Source organism: Engystomops pustulosus, chromosome 4, assembly GCF_040894005.1.
Source record: "Engystomops pustulosus chromosome 4, aEngPut4.maternal, whole genome shotgun sequence".
In the NCBI taxonomy this organism is placed as follows: Eukaryota; Metazoa; Chordata; class Amphibia; order Anura; family Leptodactylidae; genus Engystomops; species Engystomops pustulosus.
This window is the reverse complement of record NC_092414.1, coordinates 216025033-216048366: the sequence shown is the minus strand read 5'-3', so window position 1 is coordinate 216048366 and position 23334 is coordinate 216025033. Positions and strand designations below refer to the sequence as shown.

General features: G+C 44.8%; 1 protein-coding gene across 1 annotated transcript; it reads left to right on the top strand.

The window, feature by feature from the left end:
* The first annotated feature begins 454 nt into the window (after positions 1-454).
* On the top strand, positions 455-8290 carry LOC140128607 (extracellular calcium-sensing receptor-like). The gene is made up of 6 exons (XM_072150305.1): positions 455-459; positions 2794-3085; positions 3783-4610; positions 6056-6283; positions 7072-7195; positions 7380-8290. The coding sequence occupies exons 1-6, from the start codon at positions 455-457 to the stop codon at positions 8288-8290; spliced, it is 2388 nt and encodes a 795-aa protein (XP_072006406.1).
* Positions 8291-23334: the final 15044 nt, after the last annotated feature.

The following is a 23334-nucleotide window of genomic DNA, read 5'->3' as shown; positions in this document are numbered from 1 at the left end:
GCATTGGGACAATATATCGAATGTCACGGACCAAAAGCCAGATGATTGTTGCTCCGGAATGGTATGTCACTGACCCTGACGTGATGGGTCCTCCTTTCGGCAATATATATTTGAACACAAATTTTTGTATTGGGATTTGACTTTTTTGATCTATGAGTAATGTCCTTGGTTTATCTCGCATGATTTTGATGGCAGATTTTCCTTTAAGCAGAATTATCGAAAATATTTCAGACACGCTACAACACTCCCTGTAGGGAGCAGATATTATGTGTGACATTTGCCTCATGGCTTTGTATAATTGCTGCTAATTTGTATGAACATTCAGTGATCAGGGACACGATAGCTTTAGGGTATACCTGTAGAGTCTAATTATCGGGAGGGGGATGGAGTGGGGAGTACATCTAAGTCATATATATAGGCCTGTGCCGTTTACAGGACTCAGATGATGGACAACATGAGGTAGGTGCAAGCTACATGATGACTTACAGTAGGGATGAGCTCAGACTATACATTTATACTCTGCATAGAAGTGATATACTGATGTATACTACCAGTATAAAGGAAATGGAAAACCAAATGTCCCTACACTTTTCCAAACCATAACCCTACACTTGAAATCTTGAGTGCTCTGGAGAACCTCAGGGTGGAGACCACTCCCCTATATTGTGTTATAATTGTTGATGAATTTTGCTCAATGTTTGTCTCCAGGTTGTTGTCTCATCTATACAGGACACTATGGCACCTTCTCATAATGTTCCCAGTCTCATACTCAGATGGCAGCCCGGCATCCAGTGGGATATTGGTAAATGGAGATGTCCTTATAGGGGCAGTAATCCCCCTTCACATTTATAAACTGTTCCCAGTGGTGACCTTCCAGGAGAAGCCACCAGACGATATCTGCACAATGTAAGGATACAGATGATATCATGTACTTATCTATATGTCTTATATGTGTCCTCCTAGTTATAGCCTAATCCAGTGTTTCTGGTATAAACATAACTGTGCCTTAATTGGCAGTCTATTTAAGGAGAACTCTTACTTCCCAACCCTAGTCAATGCCCTGTCACGCCAAACCTACACTGTACTGAAGAGACCCAACCAGTTCGAAACAGCGCTGTCTACAGTTGGGAGTCTGTTACTTCTGGAATAGATAGATTGGTTTGGTTTTAACCCCACATCATGTCATAAGGCCTTCTTGACATCAAGAAAGCTGGCTTACAAGGAAGCTAAAAGGTGGTTTTCCTTATCCCATCCTGGAAAACTTTACATATTTTCTCAGAATCCCCTAGTGGAGCATCAATGGTTATAAGACTCCACATGCCTACAAGGTGGCCTTAATTGGCAGTCACCGTAAGGAGAACTCTTACTTCCCAACTCTTCTCATGAAAGACGTATCCGATGAGCTGGTACTGATCCAGTAGGGATTCCCAGTTATGTTCTTATACGAGTGACATAAACTGGTGTGTAATGACTCAATCTGGGCCGATGTCTGCATTAGCTAATTTAGGCAGATTTTTATGGATGGTTATGGTATACACGCACTGGTCAGGTGAAACAAAGTGTGACTATTACTTTACTTGACCTTACCAATATCTCTGGGCCACCACCACCATTTAAACACAGAAATGTTGACCAGAAAAGTCTGTGCGGTAAACGCCCTCAATACTTGGTCGGAGCTCCTTCTCCATTAATTATGTCATGGAGGGATCAGCTGATGGCGCTACAGAGGTGTTATGATTTTGAGGGTTCCAAATGAAATGCAAACTCTTCTTTCATCTGAAAGACACATGGAATGTGTGTGTGGTGGCTCTTGTGACACTAGCAGCAAGTCACTACTTGTGAATCTCCCCCAAATTTTAAAATGGCTGTTCTCAATAATCCTATCAAGGTCTCTTGCACCTTTATCTTCCATACGTTCCCCTTCCACTCACCTGTCCATTTATATACGGCACTCTGTGAAGATTCTTTAGCAATGACCTTTTTTGACTTACCCTCCTTGTGGAGTGACTGCCTTCTGGACATCGGTCAAGGCAGCAGAGTCTTCCCCATGATTGTGTCACCTACTGAACCAGACTAAGGGACCCTTTAAAACACTTGTGAAGCCTTTGTAGGTGTTTGGGAATTATTGCTGTAATGACTTTTGTGGCTCCTCCTCCTTGTAGAGGGTCAGTTGCTGCCTTCTGGACATCGGTAAAGGCAGTAGAGTCTTCCCCATGATTGTGTCACCTACTGAACCAGACTAAGGGACCCTTTAAAAGGATTAAGAAGCCTTTGCAGGTTTAGGTTAATTATTCTAATTTTCTGTGATACTAACTTTTGGGTTTTCCTTGGATCTAAGCCATAATCATCAACATTGACATAAATAAACACTCAAAAAACTTCACTCTATTTGTAATGACTCTATATAATGATACAAGTTTTACTTTTTGAATTGAAGTTTTTGCTTTTTGCTTATAATCAAATTTATTGAGAAGCACTTGTACATTCAGAACGTTTACCAAGGTGCTGTCAGGAGGAATTGTAAGTCATTAATGTCTATGTTATGAAATTTTTTTAGCTGTGACAAGATGAGATGGTCTAACCCAGTCCACAAATGATGTGTGACATTCTGATACCACCAGATTGTTACCTTATTTTTAGATGATAGATCATGGAGTCCATCCAATGTTTTCTGTCTCAGCAAAGGTCTCATTGACAAGTCCTTCATTGACCCCTCTCTTCTTCAGCTGACGCTGTATTGATTACATTCTGAAGAGGATGAATCTTATCAAGTCCATGATTTCCTCATTTCAGGTTCCGCTTAGAACATTACCAGTTGCTCCAGGCCATGAGGTTTGCTGTTGATGAAACTAATAGAAGTCCAGAACTTCTCCCAAATATCACCCTAGGCTTCTATGCCTACGACTCCTGTGCTGTGCTACAAAGGGAGTTGGAGGGGACCCTGTGGATGCTGACAGGACTTGATCACGCCATACCCAATTACTGTTGCCGTGAAAGCCCACCTGTGGCTGCCATCATTGGACACTCGGCCTCCACATACTCCATATTAATGGCTCATATATTGGGATTGTACAAATACCCACAGGTAACTTTGATTGAAATGCTTTATAGACAATTGTGAGAAGTCTACTATCCCTCGTATTAGACTTCTATAAGAGTTAAGGTCAGTGTGACAACTACAGAGATAGCAGAAGTTGTGACCAGGTCCCTAAGCCACATGAGCCACAGTCCTTTCTCATGGTCATGTCGACTCTTTTCCAAAATTCTAATTAAAATACCCAACCTGAAACCTTTGGCTGTTAGTTGAGAGGGGTGTCCATGCAAGGACCCATTTTCATGTGCATGAGATGTGCAACAAGGTCCTAAAGATCCCATTGTTTATAGATGGGTACGGGTTCTAGAGGTGGGAGACATTTTTCAGGTATATATGACCTATCCGGTGGAAATAAAACAAATTATGGGAGATGTAAGAAAATTTCTTATTGTTGTGGACATAGATTAACGTGACATTCTCACAGTGAACACCATAAATATTGACCTCAATAAGGCACAGGGTAGAAGGGCCCAAACAAAACATTTGCTTTAAGCCCTAGAAGCTTGTACCTACGCCTCAGTTGAAGGTCATTGATGGAATGACCATTGATGGACTGATCGACTGGTCAACAATCACTACATTGATGGTGTCTTTGTCATTTCAGGCTGGGTTGGCCACTACCTGATGGTCACAAATGTCCACTGACTATTACAACTTTGATTAACCTATGGCCATCTCTACATTGTAGGTCAGCTTTTTCTCAACTAGCCCTTTGCTGAGTGATAGGACACAATTTCCTGCTTTCTTCAGGACTGTCCCAAGTGATGCTTTTCAGTCATTGGGTTTGGCTCAAATGGTCACTCATTTTGGCTGGACATGGGTTGGGCTCATTGCTGCTGATAATGATTACGGCCGGGAAGGTATCAAGGTCATGAAAGAGGAAATTACAAGATCTGGAGCCTGCTTGGCCTTCACGCAATACATAGACACTTCTGTGTCCTACAAGAACATTCAAGACATTTCCAATGTTATTAAGATGTCTACAGCTAAAGTGGTGGTGGCTTTCACTACCGACGTCTATCTTATCCCATTGTTGGATGTGATGTTGGCACAGAGTATTTCAGGAAAAATCTTTGTTGCCAGTGAAGCCTGGTCCATATCAAATGTTCTCTCAGTAGACAAATACTCTTCCATACTTGCAGGTACCATTGGATTTGCTTTCCACAGCAGTAATATAAAAGGGTTTCAAGAATATCTGAACAATGTAAACCCTTACAATATTCCGGGGGTCCAATGGGCCAAGATATTCTGGGAAGAAGCATTTGGATGTTCATTTTCCATGGATCATATGTCTATTGGTCACAATAATGAGACAGAGTTATGTACAGGATACGAAGACCTATCCAGCACCCAAAACCTTTATAATGATGCCTCCAATGTAAGAACCTCCTACAATGTCTATTCTGCTGTACATGCAATTGCCAAAGCTCTGGATGACCTTATGCGCTGCAGTCATGGGAATGGTCCATTTTCAGGTGGGAAGTGCACAGATTTGAAGACGTTTAAACCTTGGCAGGTAAAAAGCCTCATATTATACAATTTGCAATTACATTTTTGGTGAAAAACCAACATTTGCACCACTACAACCACTTTTATAACATTTAAAATCATCTTTAGTGCATTAAGTGACAATTCATCCTCTAGGATCCAATGTTTGAGAAGCCCTAAGTCCCTATTATAAGGTGGACAATATGCAATGTCCCTCTCTATAATCCCTAACAAGACTATTGGAAATAGGTGAATGTGTCCAGTCTATAGTGAAGGAGAGCAATCACTTTTCATACCACTTAACTTCCCCGTAACTTCCCTTTAAGCTGGCCATAAACTTACATCTTCCTTGATTTAGTACTTTTGTGTATTTTTTTTCGAAGTGTACAATTCAGCAGGTTCAATCTCTTTGTCTCCCAACTTAACTGGAGGTTACTACAGGCGGTCCCCTACTTATGGACACCCGACTTACAGACGACCCACAGTTAAAGACGGACCCCTCTGCCCACTGTGACCTCTGGTGAAGCTTTCTGAATGCTATACTATAGTCCCAGACTGCAATGATCAGCTTTAAGGTGTCTGTAATGAAGCTTTATTGATAATCCATGGTCTAATAACAGCAAAAAATTTTGAAACACCAATTGTCACTGGGGCAAAAAATTTTTTTGTCTGGATCTTACATTATAAAATATACAGTTTCGACTTACATACAAATTCAACTTAAGAACAAACCTACGGACCCTATCTTGTATGTAACCCTGGGACTGCCAGTATTAACATATTGACCGACGCCTCTAATTGTGGCTGACTTCCTATTGAAAGTATAGGGCCAGGTTTTGAGACACAAAGGGGGTCATTTACTAAGGGCCCGATTCGCGTTTTCCCGTCGTGTTACCCGAATATTTCCGATTTGCTCCGATTTCCCCTGAATTGCCCCGGGATTTTGGCGCACGCGATCGGATTGTGGCGCATCGTCGCTGGCATGCACGCGACGGAAATCGGGGGGCGTGGTAGAATGAAAACCCGATGGATTCGGAAAAAAACACCGCATTTAAAAAAAAAAAAATCCCGGCCGGACCCAAATCCAGCGCAGAGAACGCTCCGCTGGATCGCAAATGGACCGGGTAAGTAAATCGGCCCCAAAATGTCAAGGTGAAAAATTTCATGATGAAGATGAAGAGGTTGACCCTAAATAATTTAAGTTGTTGGCCAAAGCCAAAGACTAAATACAACCTATATTCTTGGAAGGAATCAATATCAGAAGGCCAGTATGGTCTACAAAGTAGTAGATGGGGCTACTTCAAGACTGTTATTTCTACTTTATTGCTCCTCCCATATCAGTTCATAGGCTTTAAACAATTCCCAGGACAAGGCGGCATTTGGGCAGGCAACCCAGTGCATAGCTCTCTAGCCGAGACTCAACCGAGATATTCAATAAGCTTGACCATTTTTGTTGCCTTCTTCTTGTCCCAGGTTCTTTACTATCTTAAGAAGGTACGAGTGCCTTTAAGTAACATGAGAGAACTTTTCTTTAATGAAAATGGGGATCCTCCAGCATCTTACGACATTGTCAACTGGCAGAGAAATCTCAATGGTTCAATAACCCAAGTGAAGGTTGGAAGTTACGACACTCTGGTTGGACCTAACAATAGTTTCACCATCAACTCAAGCTTAGTCTACTGGGCAAATGGAAGTCATGAGGTAAATTATAAAAAGTTCTTCAGGCTTGGCGGTTAATGATGTTGTCTGGTTTACAAAAGTCCAGTTTTAAATAACATTAATGACAAATCAGGACTATTATATGATAAGGCACTGATAGGACAGTCCTTGAATTTTGATGAGAAGAACCTAATATCTTACTGGTGGTGCCAGGGGCGAGAGACATTCTAATCAACATCAATAAGTAGATGTTCTGGAAGTCAACTGGTCTGCTGCAAATCAGGGCATGGATAGAATAACTCAGACTTTACAGTAATTTCATAGTATCATAGTTTATAGGGTTGAAAAAAGACACTTGTCCATCAAGTTTGACCAAGGAGGGGAAGGGATTGCATGGGGAAGGGATTTAGGGGCAGCAATTCTATATAGCATAACCATCAATGTTATTTAGGTGTAAAAAGGCATCTAGACCTTCTTGAAGCTCTCTGCTATCCCTGCTGTGACCAGCGCCTGAGGCAGGCTATTCCACAGATTGACAGTTTTCATAGTAAAAAAGCCCTGTCGCCTCTGGTGATTAAACCTTGTTTTCTCCAGATGGAGACTTTGCCCCCCTTGTCTTTTGATTTGATTTAATCTGAGTCCATACCCCTTTTGATACATGACAAGATCCTACTGGCTTTAGAGGCAGCTGATTGACATTGCATGCTGTTATTCAATTTATGATCTACTAGTACCCCCAGGTCCTTCTCAACAAGGGACTCTCCCAGATTTACTCCCCCAAGGACATATTTTGCCTTTGGATTTTATTCATATTTTGGTTGCCTATACAGGTTCCTATTTCTATCTGTAGCGAGAGCTGCTCTGCTGGATTCAGGAAGGCTCCTCGCAAGGGGGAACCAATTTGTTGCTTTGAATGTGTCCCTTGCCCTCAAGGAGAGATCTCCAATCAAACAGGTGAGAAATATAATAAGGAACTTTAAATAGAACGTGCAATGAACACAGCCCAGTTGGGGATGAGACCTAAACTCAAGACCTCCCTCTTTGTTTTGTTACGGAATGGCTGCTGGTTTTTCCATTCTCTTATTTTTGATGTCCTGATATATATGTTCACCACTTATAACTTGAAGTTATCTTTCAGACTCCATAGATTGTTCAAGGTGTCCGTGGGATATGTGGCCAAACAACCAAAAGAACAGATGTCTTGCAAAAACCCTAGAGTATCTTTCATATGACGAGCCACTAGGCGTCACTTTAGTAGCCATCAGTGTTTCTTCATCTATGGTTCCAGTTTCCATCTTGAGACTTTTTCATCACAAGAAGGACACCCCAATGGTCAAAGCCAATAATTATTCCCTCAGTTGCACCTTGTTGGTATCATTGACTCTCTGCTTCATGAGCTCTTTGGTCTTCATTGGTTACCCAGAAACTGAAAAGTGTCTTCTACGTCAGGCAGCATTTGGCATGGTGTTTGCCCTTTGCATCTCCTGTATCTTGGCTAAAACCATCACAGTAGTCTTTGCGTTCATGGCCACCAAACCTGGAAGTAGTCTTAAGAAATGGACAAGTCCTAATGTGTCCTACATGATCATAGTCTGCTGTTCACTCCTTCAATTACTCTTATGCATCAGTTGGATCTCAACTTCTCCTCCATTTCCACAAATGAACATTGACAGCAAACCTGGAATCATTGTCATTGAATGTAACGAGAACTCACCCATCGCTTTCTGGAGTATGTTGGGGTATCTTGGTCTCTTGGCATCTATCAGTTTTGTTATTGCCTTCTTAGCGAGGAGGCTTCCCGATAGCTTTAATGAGGCCAAGTTTATCACGTTTAGCATGTTGGCCTTCCTCAGTGTTTGGGTGTCCTACATCCCGGCATCTCTCAGCTCGCAAGGAAAGTATACAGTAGCCATGGAGATCTTTGCAATCCAGTCATCCAGTTGGGCTCTTGTAATCTGTATGTTTGTACCAAAATGTTTTATCATTTTGTTCCGACCACATATGAACACCAGAGGACATCTCTTAGGAAAAGAAAAAAGTCATAATTAGGCAACAAGCCAACATTGTCACACTGCAACCTTAACCTTAATTTAGGACACAAACGTCATCAGCCTAACCAACTCGCTTCTCAACGCTTGTAAAGGATGAAGGTGATTTTTAGCCCTCTTTTGGTTCCTTCACTTTTCATACTAGAAATAAAGGAACCATTGTACTCTAACCCACGGGGAAGAAGACTGACTGTTACCCAAGTTTGCTCAGAAGGGTTGACAGCCTTCCACACACACTCCGCAACTTTTGTAGAAGGCCAAGGTCATTCCTCTCTCAGTTCCTAAAATTTTCATACATGGAAGAGCAATATTACTCTAGTATCTAGCTACTATTCACCTCTCTATGTTGAATTCTTTATTGTTATGTGGACCCTCTATAGCAGCAGTTCTCAACTCTCCTAATGCTGTGACCCTTTAATACACATTCCTCATGTAGTGGTGACACCCAGCCATAAAATTATTTTTGTTGCTACTTCATAACAGTAATTTTTTTTTAATTTATCTTAATTGTAACCGGTAACCGGTTTTCACATTGATCACCTCAGTAGCAAGTAGTCACAGTGATGCCCCCCATAACCGGTAATCACAATGATACCCCCAGTAGCCACTAGTAACAGTGGTGCCCCTAGAACACATCTGACACTGTAATGCCCCCAGTAGTCACAGTGATGCCTCCCATAACCGGTAATCACAGTGATACCCCCAGTAGCCACTAGTAACAGTGGTGCCCCTAGTACCCAGCTGATACTGTAATGCCCCCATTAGTCACAGTGGTGCCCCCAGTAGCCAGTAGTCACAGTGATGCCCCCAGTAACCAGCAGTCACAGTGATGCCCTCAGTAGCCAGTAGTCACAGGGATGCATCCAGTAGCCAGCAGTCACAGTGATACCCCCAGTAGCCAGTAGTCACAGTGATGCCCCCAGTAGCCAGCAGTCACAGTGATGCCCCCAGTAACAAAGGAAAAAAAAATGTACTTGCCTTGTTCCTCTCTGTGCTTTCTCTCTGCTCTATACTGTGATGCTGAGGCTGCGTACAGGCTACGTGTGTCCACTTGCTCTGGATCATCTCTGGCCATAGGCCTCTGCTGCTTTTGACCCAGCGCCTGTATCACATCTACTATCGTGATTTCACAGTCTGTGTAAAAGATGGAGATCAGCGAAGCATAGAAGCTGAAAATGGAGCATGTGGGAGCCAGCCTTGTGGTGTCTCGGTTCCTATAAAATCAGCAAACACACATATTTCCAATGAACTTAGGCGACCCCTTTGAACCAGTCTTTTGTCGTCCAAAGGGGACGCAACCCACAGGTTGAAAACCGCTGGTTTAACGGGTTGTCCAAGACTAGAAACACTTTGAGATCTCTTCCAATAGTAGTGACCTACCAATACTCAAGTTGTACGTGGCAATACAGCTTCGGCCCATTGAGTTCTAGAGAGCTAATCTGCAATGCTAGACAAGACCTGTGGACAGGTGGGTGGGTGTTTTGGAAGAAAGCCGCCATGTTTTATAAGCATGCACAATCTTTTAAAATCCCTTTAAATTAACATGGTGAAAATGCATTCAGATTGTATTACCAGAAACCAAAATTCAGAGTACAGAACAATAAATTCATTAGTTTTTTTATTGCTGTATTTAAAAAAAAATATATAAAAAAACCCCAAGCAAACAGAACCCTGACTTCTTCATATTTGAGCTTAACCACATGTGCTGCAATGTAAGTCTCATTGGGGCTCGTTTACTTACATGGTCACCGGAGTTCACAGAGTGCATTGTCCATGTATAATGGGCTGTGCGGTGATTCACAAAGATCGTGCGCCCGATATCTTGCATGTGTCGCTTCCCCGCTCAGGTCTGACAGAGTTCAACATCTAAGTGCATCTAAGTGCTTAAGCTTGCAACACATTTTGAAAGTCTATTCCCGCGCTCAGTCCGAATCAGTCCGACTGTCCGATGTCACGCCCCCTGACTTGTGTTGGAAGGAAACCAGCGCAGCTGGTTGCACACATTTCTTAAATATCTGTGCAAGCCATTCTAGCCCCGAAAACGGTGCACAGTCTGACTGAAGTGCGCGTGCGACCCTTAGTAAATGAGCCCATTAGAGTCAAGATCATGGGGCATATTTATCATATGCTAGCGCTCGTGACCCAGCGCATGAAAGCCCCGCCGCTGCATATTCACAGCGGCATACATCAAGAGACGGAAGCCTCTTAATGTATTAGGGCAGCCTATGAAAAGTCACCAATGGCAGCGAGTGCGCTGGCACGGGGAAAGTAATGCCCTGCGCCGGCCCACTCCCTCCCGGCCGTGCCCTCCACTCCGTGCTCTTTACGCCCCGTCAAACCCACTGGTGTGAAGGTGACGGATTGGGGCAAATATTCGCAAGTGTTAGCAATAAGCTGGCGTGGCGCAGAGATCCTAACAAATATGCCCCCATGTGTTGGTAATGTTATACCAACTTCAATGATATCAGTGGTGGCTACTCTTCTTGTTTAGGTATCTAAAGAGGGGACAAATGCAGGCCATGGTTCCTAAATGATGGGGGAACAAGAACTGAACAACCCACATGGTCCTAAACCGTCTCAGCTAGAGCTCCCCATTGCTTCTTCAGTCCCACAAAGTTAATTTAGAGAGTGGTTTTGGCCAATCCAGAACAATTATAGTAAAGTAAAACACATCACTAGTATAAGCCAAGCCTAATGGTATCATGAAGGCTCATTGTTTGTACCACTGGGATCCTGATGTTATTGTTGAGTTGTCCTCCAACGCTCTCAAATCCCTGGTGCAACATAATATATGTTCTGTTTTTTCTGGGCAATAGATTTTGATTCGTTATTCAGGAATATCAGATCAACAGAAGTTTGAGGTTCGAGACGACCTCCAATGGCCAACCAAAACAAAGAACTAGGTTGGAAACACAGCAATGCTTTATGTGTTGTGGTTGTGCCGAATTACTGCGGGTTAGCTCCCAAACATGTCCATTCTCTCTATAGGAGTGGACAGATCTTTGCAGTTAACAGGGCCAGGATGAGCTCCTTAGCTGTGTTTTCGGCGCAATTCGTGGCAAAATCATTTCTCTTGGTAGAAAGACCCAAAATGACTTCATCATGCAGGTCCTTCAACCCAGGGAGAAATAACATCTATGTGTAGATACAATTTACTAATAAAGTTTAAGGACCTGCGATGATGTAAAGACCATGTTATCATCCACATTATCACAGGTAAATTACAATACGATGGGGCAGGCTCTTCGGAATAGACAGACATTGGGTATTCTGTCTTTGAAGAAGATCTCCGCCCTTGGCTCCTGCCCCAAACTTGTGGAACTGCGGTGGGAATACAGGAGGCGCTCAATGCTGAGAAGGTGATTAATCTCCAGACACAGGTACTAGTGTAATAAATATGCCCATTCACCAATGACTTACATAGACCAACAGTGACATTCCCATTAAAGGGATCCTGTCAGCAGGTTCTCCTCTCTTTGCTGATAGACAATGAATATGAGGTGTCTTACAATTTGTGAAAAACGAAAAAACTATTCTCCACAGAAATATAAATCTATGTTTTCTCTGAAACGCAGTGAGATCTCAGATACACATGGTTAGAATGGGGAGTCCATTTGTATATCATTATGCCCATGGTTGGACCCTCGTGAGGTTCCCTTTGATCCTGCACCGATGACGTTATCATTATGAATTGATTTTATGGTGGGAGATTTTCTTGTCTGCTTAGGGCAGAAAAATGCCTTGTCCCAATCCTGACAGTTACACATCTCTATGGAGGCACATTTAGGAATATAACCCGATCCAACGGGTCACTGCCCAATTCAATAGTTGCAATCCACAGTAAGGCGCAGGTGAGGTTGAGAAGTTGGGTTCTCAGTTTTGGATTAGATCTAACTATTAGTCACTAATGGATGAATGGTCCCATCCTGAACATGTGGGTCATGCCTCACTGATCACAATGGCATCACCTGGAGCCTATATCGAGGCCCTGTCTCCTATCTTGATGAGTGGTTGATGCTGGATACTGCTGGTAAGTGCACAATGGGGCTCATTTACTAAGGGTTTGCACTTTTGTTGGACTGTTCACGTTCTTCATGGCTAAAACAGCTTGCACAGGTATTTACCAAGTGTGTGCACTGGGATTGTGTTGCATGCGACCCTTTTGTGGCGCAGCTGTGCTGCCTCCATGCCACACAAATTAGGGGGCGTGATGTCGGCCGGTCCAACTAATTTGGAAATTGTGTCACACGCCCTATGTTAAAGATGCACCACAAAAAAGATGGTGAACTCTGTCGGACCAGGGCGTGGAAGAGAAAGATTCATGATTTCTGGTGCACGATCTTAGTGAATCGCCGCACCCAGCATTATAGAAAGACAATGCACTTTTAGTGAACTCCAGTGACCTTGTAAGTAAATGTGCCCCAATGTCTTGTCACCAGGTCCAGGACACAGCATTTTTGCCTTGCAACATTGAAGCAAAAACGCAGTAGAATCTGGGCTGATCCGGCGGAGGAGGGGAATTAAATGACTTCCTCCCCATTAAAAAAGGCTATGGGATCATTTACAATTAGGTCTACAAGCAGAAAATCTAAGTATATCTATCCAAGCAAATGTCCATAGTATATAGGTAGTCCCAGCACATGCTCCCAGTATATAGGTAGCCCAACACATGCTTTCAGTATATAGGTAGCCCAGCAAGTGCCCCCAGTATATAGGTAGTCCAGTACATGCCCCCAGTATATAGGTAGTCCTGGCACATGCCCCTAGGTTATAGGTAATAACGGCACATGCCACCCGTATCTATGTAGTCTTGGCACATGACTCCAGTATATAGGTAGCCCAGCACATGCCTCCAGTATGTAGGTAGCCCAGCACATGTCACCAGTATGTAGGTAGCCCAGCACATGCTCCCAGTATATAGGTAGGCCAGCACATGCCCCCAGTATATAGGTAGGCCAGCACATGCCCCCAGTATGTTGGTAGCCCAGCACATGCCCCCAGTCTATAGGTAGCCCAGCACATGTTTCCAGTATGTAGGTAGTCCAGCAAATGCCCCCAGTATATAGATAGTCCAGCACATGGCCCTAGTATATAGGTAGTCCTGGCACATGCCCACAGGATATAGTTAATAACGGCACATGCCGCCAGTGTAAATGTAGTCTTGGCACATGCCTCTAGAATGTAAGTAGCCTAGCACATGTTTCCTGTACAGAGGTAGGCCAGCACATGCTCCCAGGATGTAGGTAGGCCAGCACATGCCCCCAGTATGTTGGTAGCCCAGCACATGTCACCAGTATGTAGGTAGCCCAGCACATATTGCCAGTATATAGGTAGCCTGTCACATGTTTCCAATATATGGATGGATATGGGATGATGGAAGTGTAGTCATAAATCCATTAGATATTTGACTGAGATCATTGAATGTAGTCAATGTGCCATCATTGTCTGTGGGCAACATCGAGAAGGTCATCAGCATTTTCCCCTTTAAAAAAATCCGTGTAGAGGCGCAATAGATTCAATATAGGTTAGTGCTTCTAAAACTGTGAGGTGGACCTTAATGGTGTGGCACCCCACAAGAGCTTGAGAAAATGAAACATACCTCTCAACCATCAAGTATTCATCTGAAGTACTCTCCAAATTTATTCTGGTAGAAATTTTCCTGTGAAACAAGGAGAACATCCTGCGTTAGTTGTTTATAAGAATCAGCTGGTGGAAAGCTTTGGTATAACAAAGTATATCTATCCAAGCAAATGTCCATAGTATATAGGTAGTCCCAGCACATGCCCCCAGTAGATAGGTAGCCCAGCACATGCTCCCAGTATATAGGTAGCCCAGCAAGTGCCCCCAGTATATAGGTAGTCCAGCACATGCCCCCAGTATATAGGTAGTCCTGGCACATGCCCCTAGGTTACAGGTAATAACGGCACATGCCGCCAGTATCTATGTAGTCTTGGCACATGCCCTCAGTATATAGGTAGCCCAGCACATGCCTCCAGTATGTAGGTAGCCCAGAACATGTTTCCAGTATGTAGGTAGGCCATCACATGCCCCCAGTATGTTGGTAGCCCAGCACATGTCAGCAGTATGTAGGTAGCCCAGCACATGTTTCCAGTATGTAGGTAGGCCAGCACATGCCCCCAGTATGTAGGTAGCCCAGCACATGCTCCCAGTATATAGGTAGTCCAGAAAATGCCCCCAATATATATGTGGTAGTCCAGTACATGGATCTTAGTATATAGATAGTCCTGCCCCCAGTGTACATGTAGTCTTGGCACATGCCTCCAGTATGTAAGTAGCCTAGCACATGTTTCCTGTACAGAGGTAGGCCAGCACATGCTCCCAGTATGTTGGTAGCCCAGCACATGTCACCAGTATGTAGGTAGCCCAGCACATGTTTCCAGTATGTAGGTAGGCCAGCACATGCCCCCAGTATGTTGGTAGCCCAGCACATGTCACCAGTATGTAGGTAGCCCAGCACCTGCTCCCAGTATAAAGGTAGCCCACAAATGCTTCCGGTATATAGGTAGTCCAGCAAATGCCCCCAGTATATAGGTAGTCCAGCACATGCCCCCAGTATATAGGTAGTCCTGGCACATGCCCCCAGGATATAGGTAGTCCAGCACATGCCCCCAGTATATAGGTAGTCCTGGCACATGCCCCCAGGATATAGGTAGTCCAGCATATGGCCCTAGTATATAGGTAGTCCTGGCACATGCCCCCAGGATATAGTTAATAACGGCATATGCCCCCAGTGTACATGTAGTCTTGGCACATGCCTCCAGTATGTAAGTAGCCTAGCACATGTTTCCTGTACAGAGGTAGGCCAGCACATGCTCCCAGTATGTTGGTAGCCCAGCACATGTCACCAGTATGTAGGTAGCCCAGCACATATTGCCAGTATATAGGTAGCCTGTCACATGTTTCCAATATATGAATGGATATGTGATGATGGAAGTGTAGTCATAAATCCATTAGATATTTGACTGAGATCAGTGAATGTAGTCAATGTGCCATCATTGTCTGTGGGCAACATCGAGAAGGTCATCAGCACTTCCCCATTAAATAACCGTGTAGAGGCGCAATAGATTCAATATAGGTTAGTGCTTCTATAAACTGTGAGGTGGACCTTAAAGGGAACCTGTCACCAGGAGAGCCATTTTTAGCACTACCCCAGTCCCCACAGAGCATAGTACATACACTGCCAAAGCGTTTTTGTATAAAAAATAGGTTTTACAGAAAATAAGATATGTTATATTGTACCTTTCATCAGCATCTGCTGTGTGACTAGGCAGTTGCCAATTGGGAGGGTCTGGAAAGGAGCAGTTCCCCCCCACCCTTGGGAAACAGCTTCTTCATGTGACCTTTTCAAATATATGAAAACACCCATCACTGGGCTTAGCGACGCCCCCTGCTGCTCTACAGCCAATCCCGAGTGTGGGGAGTTATTCATATATTTGAAAAGGTCAAATGTTTCCCAAGGGTGGGGGGGAACTGCTCCTTCCCAGCCCCTCCCAATTGGCAACTGCCTAGTCACACAGCAGATGCTAATGAAAGGTACAATATAACAGATCTTTTTTTCTGTAAAACCTATTTTTTATACAAAAACACTTTGGCAGTGTATGTACTATGCTCTGTGGGGACTGGGGGAGTGCTAAAAATGGCTCTCCTGCTGACAGGTTCCCTTTAATTGTGTGGCAATGCAGAAGAGCTTGAGAAAGTGAAACATATCTCTCAACCATCAAGTATTCAGTAAGACCCAACTGAAGTACTCTCCGAATTTATTTTGGTAGAAATTTTCCTGTGAAACAACGAGAACATCCTGCGTTAGTCGTTTCTAAGAAGGAGCGGGTGCGAAGCTTTGGCATCACTGATCAAATGTTCCTCAGACTTTTTGTTATTGACAGAGGCCTTTATTCATTTGGCCAATGTTTAGGCTGGCTCGTGAGGCCACACAGGAGAAAAAAGTTACCCTTGAGATTAGTCATTTGTGATTGTAGATATTTACTGATTTGTCCTCAAAGCTGAAATGAGCAGCCTTGTCTTCATTTGGGTGCTTAGTACCTTCTCAGAAAAAAATTTGGTGCTCGATGAACAGAAGTAGAGATGAGTTTGACCTAAAGTATCCTTTATCCTAGACTTATATTTCACGTCTACTGGTCTCTTTGGCATCTGATCATGTCATACGTAATGCCGGCCTCCCATTTACATCAGCTTGGGTGTAGGATGAGCAGCTTAACACTTAATGGCTCCCGAGAGAGTGGAAATGTGCTAATTGAGGTCATCCTTCCAATCCATCTTGACAAAGAATATCCAGAGATTGGCTTCACAATGGGGCAGATTAACTTACCCGGTCCGTTCGCGATCCAGCGGCGCATTGTCTGCGGTGGATTCGGGTCCGGCCGGGATTCATTAAGGCAGTTCCTCCGACGTCCACCAGGTGGCGCTGCTGCGCTGAAGACCATCGGAGCGCACTCAAGTACACCGGCCTATTCCTGGTGAAGGTAAGTGCAAGCTCCGGGACAGTTTTTGTTTTTTAAATGCGGTGGTTTTCCCGAATCCGTCGGGTTTTCGTTCGGCCACGCCCCCCGATTTCCGTCGCGTGCATGCCAGCATCGATGCGCCAAAATCCGATCGCGTGCAATACAGGGAAAATCGGCACAAATTGGAAATATTCCGGTAACACGTCGGGAAAACGCGAATCGGGCCGTCAGTAAATGACCCCCAATAAGTCCTCCTCAAGGGTCCTGCAAAATGTGAGTATTAACTCCTACTCGGAAATATCTTATCACATTTGGCAACTCACCTGAGGTCATGGAGGCATGTCAGAAGATAACATTGGTTCCTGAGATACCTTTCTGGTGACACTGCTCCTTTGGCTTATAATTTGGATATCTCCAGGTATCTGAGTGTGCAGATGTTATATCCATTGACGTAAATAGAAGTTCCTATACTGCTCTCTGATTCTATTGATGAGTAAAGGACTTTTGCTTTTTCATCAATTTGCTACTCAGAAGACCAATTCAATTTTAGAGCTTAGAATATATAGATCCAGAAGTCTCTTTTTGGCCATTTGGGGGAAAAAAGACCCTTCTCGATCCATTAATCCAGGTATTACCTGGACCATCATCATTGATCTTAGAAGTTGGGTATCTCAGGCTTTGACCAGTTCTACAATGGACACTGAATTATTTTGAAATTTTTTTGTTACATTTTTTTTGCCTAGTTTTTTTTCTACAATTTCATTTACATAACATCCAGACAATCTAGAATCACGTTTCCTTTTGTCAAATCCAGGTTTAGCTTTGAGGTTTTGCAGCAATTCCAGGCCTTACACATTGCTATAAAGGAAATTAATAAAAGTCCAGATTTACCAAATATAACCTTGGGCTTCCGGGTCTATGACTCCACCAAGAAGTAGAGGGGACTCAACTGCTGCTGACCGGGCTGGAAAGGGGCATCCCCAATTATTCCTGCCAGGATGGACCATCAGTGGCCGCCATTATCGGACACTCAATATCAACCTTTTCAATTTTGATGGCTCACATGCTTGGCCTGTACAGATATCCACAGTTACATGGCGCTCGCTACGTCAAATAGTTATCTGATAAGCCTACATTTTTATGGTTCGGTTGTACTTTAAAGGTGAGAAATCGTCATTGATAGGGGCATCCCTGTGCTCAGTTGGACCGTGCGCCACATTTTTCATGGTGAGTCCAATGGAATTGTGTTGCACGCCCCATGTTAAAGGTGCACCCCAAAAAATTTGGTGCACCAGATTCATGAAGAAAGTGCATCAGAATCCTGAATCTGGCGCCCCCTGCACACTACACAGGACACTGCGCTGTTTTTAGTAAATGTGCCCCAATATGTATAGTTTTGGACAAATGGGCAACTTTGACAATGTTTTATGTTTTCTGTGTAGAGAGCTGTTTTTTTTTTGTAATTTGGGAATTATTACTGTTTATTTTTTAATATTTATGAATATTTTTTGTGTGTGTGTGTTTTTTATACTTTATATGTCACTCATGAGGTCATAAAAGACCCCTGGGGGACATTTTCCCAATATTTTTTTCTTTTCAAGTTTTTCTGTGGCATTTATAATAGCCCCAGTAAGAAAGCTAAACAACCACCTGTGGGGGCAAGTGTCTTGGCCAGTGCTACCTGGGTCTGATTAGACTCATTAGCTCTGCTTAATCCTTTCAGACCATGCAATCACATGCTCTATAGATTGCCAGCTCCAGCTTCTTAGTAGATATGGGCACAATGGGGCACATTTACTTACCCGGTCCATTCGCGATCCAACGTCCACCAGGTGGCGCCACTGCGCTGAAGAGCATCGGAACGCACTCAAGTTCACCGGCCTATTCCTAGTGAAGGTAAGTGCAAGCTCCGCAACACTTTTTTTTTTAAAAATGCGTCGGTTTTTCCGAATCCGTCTTTTCGTTCAGCCACGCCCCCCGATTTCCGTCGCGTGAATGCCAGTGCCGATGCACCACAATCCGATCGCATGCGCCAAAATCCCGGGGCAATACAGGGAAAATCGGCACAAATCGGAAATATTCGGGTAACACATCGGGAAAACGTGAATCGGGCCCTTAGTAAATGACCCCCATAATCTTGTTTCTCATCACAGATCAGCCACTACTCAACCATCTCTCTTCTAAGTGACAGATTACAATTCCCTTCCTTCTTCAGGACTGTCCCTAGTGATGTCTTCCAGTCCAAGGGTCTGGCCCAACTCGTTTTCCATTTTGGATGGACTTGGGTTGGATTAATAGTCGTGAGTGAAGATTATGGTCAACAGGGCATTCAAGCAAGATCTTCTGAAGGCTGGAGCTTGCGTGGCCTTTATGGAATACATCTTGACTAGAGATGAGCGAACACTAAAATGCTCGGGTACTCGTTATTCGAGACGAACTTTTCCCGATGCTCGAGTGCTCGTCTCGAATAACGAACCCCATTGAAGTCAATGGGAGACTCGAGCATTTTTCAAGGGGACCAAGGCTCTGCACAGGGAAGCTTGGCCAAACACCTGGAAACCTCAGAAAAGGATGGAAACACCACGGAAATGGACAGGAAACAGCAGGGGCAGCATGCATGGATGCCTCTGAGGCTGCATAATCGCAACATTATGCCAAAATTATGGGCAACAGCATGGCCATGACAGAGTGACAGAATGAAGCTAGATAGCATCTAAAACATCCAATAATTGACCCTGACACTATAGGGGACGGCATGCAGAGGCAGCGGCAGCAGGCTAGAGAGTGTCATGGCGACATACCCTAAATGGACTCAGGCTTCAAACCAATGGGTGGCAGAGAGGAACCAAAGGAGGTGAGCAAGAAGCGCTCAAATAATATCGGTACATGATAAAAGTTTGCCAGTATATTTTGTGGATTACACAGCAGGGTGGCGACAAAGTTAACATGGAAGCCATGAAAACAACCCAAAATTCTGCCTGACACAGCTCGTTTGATAAGGGGACCATGTATGGAGGCAGTGAACTAGTAGTAGATTAAAGGTGCTGCAGTTAAAACTATGTTAGTTGGATCTTGGCATGGAGCTGGCGCTCCGCTGCCAGACGAGCTTTCGCCAATCCAAGCCCCTGTCTATAGGCTACTCCCCAAACAGCACTTCTAAGAACCTTATAAGATCAAGTGTAGTAGCGTTCTTATAAGTTTAGGATATGCCGGGTGAGGGGAATGTAAACAGATGCGCAAGAAGCGCTGAAATAATATCCGTAAATGGTAAAAGTTTGCCAGTATATTTTGTGGATAACACAGCAGGGTGGCGACAAAGTTAACAACTTTGATGTGGAATCCATGAAAACAACCCAAATTTCTGCCTGACACACCTCGTTTGATAAAGGGACGATGTATGGAGGCAGCTATATGGACGACTTTTGGAGGTAGCAATGGAGACAACGCGTGGAGGCTGCTATGGAGACAATTTAATTTGGATAGTGCCTGTATGTGGCAGTCCCAAACATTTTTCAAACCAGAGGAGCAGGTAGGTGGCCCTCCAGTAAAATGGAATAGATTGAGTGCCTGTATGTGGCAGTCCCAAAAATTGTTCAAACCAGAGGAGCAGGTAGGTGGCCCTCCAGTAAAATGGAATAGATTGAGTGCCTGTATGTGGCAGTCCCAAAAATGTTTCAAACCAGAGGAGCAGGTAGGTGGCCCTGCAGTAAAATGGAATAGATTGAGTGCCTGTATGTGGCAGTCCCAAACATTTTTCAAACCAGAGGAGCAGGTAGGTGGCCCTCCAGTAAAATGGAATAGATTGAGTGCCTGTATGTGGCAGTCCCACAAATTGTTCAAACCAGAGGAGCAGGTAGGTGGCCCTCCAGTAAAATGGAATAGATTGAGTGCCTGTATGTGGCAGTCCCAAAAATTGTTCAAACCAGAGGAGCAGGTAGGTGGCCCTCCAGTAAAATGGAATAGATTGAGTGCCTGTATGTGGCAGTCCCAAAAATGTTTCAAACCAGAGGAGCAGGTAGGTGGCCCTCCAGTAAAATGGAATAGATTGAGTGCCTGTATGTGGCAGTCCCAAACATTTTTCAAACCAGAGGAGCAGGTAGGTGGCCCTCCAGTAAAATGGAATAGATTGAGTGCCTGTATGTGGCAGTCCCAAAAATTGTTCAAACCAGAGGAGCAGGTAGGTGGCCCTGCAGTAAAATGGAATAGATTGAGTGCCTGTATGTGGCAGTCCCAAAAATTGTTCAAACCAGAGGAGCAGGTAGGTGGCCCTCCAGTAAAATGGAATAGATTGAGTGCCTGTATGTGGCAGTCCCAAAAATGTTTCAAACCAGAGGAGCAGGTAGGTGGCCCTCCAGTAAAATGGAATAGATTGAGTGCCTGTATGTGGCAGTCCCAAACATTTTTCAAACCAGAGGAGCAGGTAGGTGGCCCTCCAGTAAAATGGAATAGATTGAGTGCCTGTATGTGGCAGTCCCAAAAATTGTTCAAACCAGAGGAGCAGGTAGGTGGCCCTGCAGTAAAATGGAATAGATTGAGTGCCTGTATGTGGCAGTCCCAAAAATTGTTCAAACCAGAGGAGCAGGTAGGTGGCCCTCCAGTAAAATGGAATAGATTGAGTGCCTGTATGTGGCAGTCCCAAAAATTTTTTAAAACAGAGGACCGGGTAGGTGGCCCTCCAGAAAAATGGAATAGATTGAGTGCCTGTATGTGGCACTCACAAAAATTGTTTCAAACAGAGGACCGGGTAGGTGGCCCTCCAGAAAAATTAAATGCATGAAGTACTATAGCAAGAGCCAGTGGGCCCTGTCAAAAAATAGCCATTTTCCTCTGCTTTACTGTACAAAGAGGAGGAGAAGGAGGAAAATGAGGAGGAGGAGGAGGAGGAGTGGATCAATTATTCAGGTTGAGCTTCCCTCACCTGGTGGAGATTGGAAATTCTGAGAAATCCAGCCTTTATTCATTTTAATAAGCGTCAGCCTGTCAGCGCTGTCAGTCGACAGGCGTGTACGCTTATCGGTGATGATCCCACCAGCTGCACTGAAAACCCGCTCGGACAAGACGCTAGCGGCAGGGCAGGCAAGAACCTCCAAGGCGTACAGCGCCAGTTCGTGCCACATGTCCAGCTTTGAAACCCAGTAGTTGTAGGGAGCTGTGTGATCATTTAGGACGATGGTATGGTCAGCTACGTACTCCCTCACCATCTTTCTGTAAAGATCAGCCCTACTCTGCCGAGACTGGGGACAGGTGACAGTGTCTTGCTGGGGTGACATAAAGCTGGCAAAAGCCTTGTAAAGCGTACCCTTGCCAGTGCTGGACAAGCTGCCTGCTCACCTACTCTCCCTCGCTACTTGTCCCGCAGAACTACGCACTCTGCCGCTAGCGCTGTCAGAAGGGAAATACTGTTTCAGCTTGTGCACCAGGGCCTGCTGGTATTCATGCATTCTCACACTCCTTTCCTCTGCAGGGATGAGAGTGGGAAGATTTTGCTTGTACCGTGGGTCCAGGAGAGTGAACACCCAGTAATCGGTGCTGGAATAAATTCTTTGAACGCGAGGGTCATGGGATAGGCAGCCTAGCATGAAATCTGCCATATGCGCCAGAGTACCAACGCGTAAGAATTCACTCCCCTCACTGGCCTGACTGTCCATTTCCTCCTCCTCCAACTCCTCCAACTCCTCTTCTTCTGCCCATACACGCTGAACAGTGAAGGTCTGAGCAATGCTCCCCTCTTGTGTCTCGCCAACATTCTCCTCCTCTTCCTCCTCATCCTCCTCCACCTCCACCTCCTCCGATATGCGCTGAGAAACAGACCTGAGGGTGCTTTGGCTATCAACAAGGGAATATTCTTCCCCTGTCTCTTGTGACGAGCGCAAAGCTTCCGACTTCATGCTGACCAGAGAGTTTTTCAACAGGCCAAGCAGCGGGATGGTGAGGCTGATGATGGCGGCATCGCCACTGACCATCTGTGTTGACTCCTCAAAGTTACTCAGCACCTGACAGATATCAGACATCCACGTCCACTCCTCATTGTAGACTTGAGGAAGCTGACTGACCTGACTACCAGTTCTGGTGGAAGTTGACATCTGGCAGTCTACAATCGCTCTGCGCTGCTGGTAAACTCTGGATAACATGGTCAGTGTTGAATTCCACCTTGTGGGCACGTCGCACAACAGTCGGTGAGCGGGCAGTTGGAGGCGGCGCTGCGCTGCCCTGAGAGTGGCAGCATCTGGGCTGGACTTCCTGAAATGCGCACAGATGCGGCGCACCTTCGTGAGCAAACCAGACAGATTGGGGTATGTCTTGAGGAAACGCTGAACTATCAGATTTAACACATGGGCCAGGCATGGCACATGTGTCAGTCTGCCGAGTTGCAGAGCCGCCACCAGGTTACGGCCGTTGTCACACACAACCATTCCCGGCTTGAGGTTCAGCGGTGCCAGCCACAGATCAGTCTGCGCCGTGATGCCCTGTAATAGCTCTTGGGCGGTGTGCCTTTTGTCGCCTAGGCTCAGCAGTTTGAGCACCGCCTGCTGTCGCTTAGCGACGGCACTGCTGCTGTGCCTAG

Excerpts from the sequence above, each read along its gene's own strand:
- LOC140128607 (XM_072150305.1), top strand. Across the intron at positions 3,086-3,782 it reads GATTGTACAAATACCCACAG|GTCAGCTTTTTCTCAACTAG; the intron begins GTAACTTTGATT and ends TCTACATTGTAG. Across the intron at positions 4,611-6,055 it reads AGACGTTTAAACCTTGGCAG|GTTCTTTACTATCTTAAGAA; the intron begins GTAAAAAGCCTC and ends TTCTTGTCCCAG.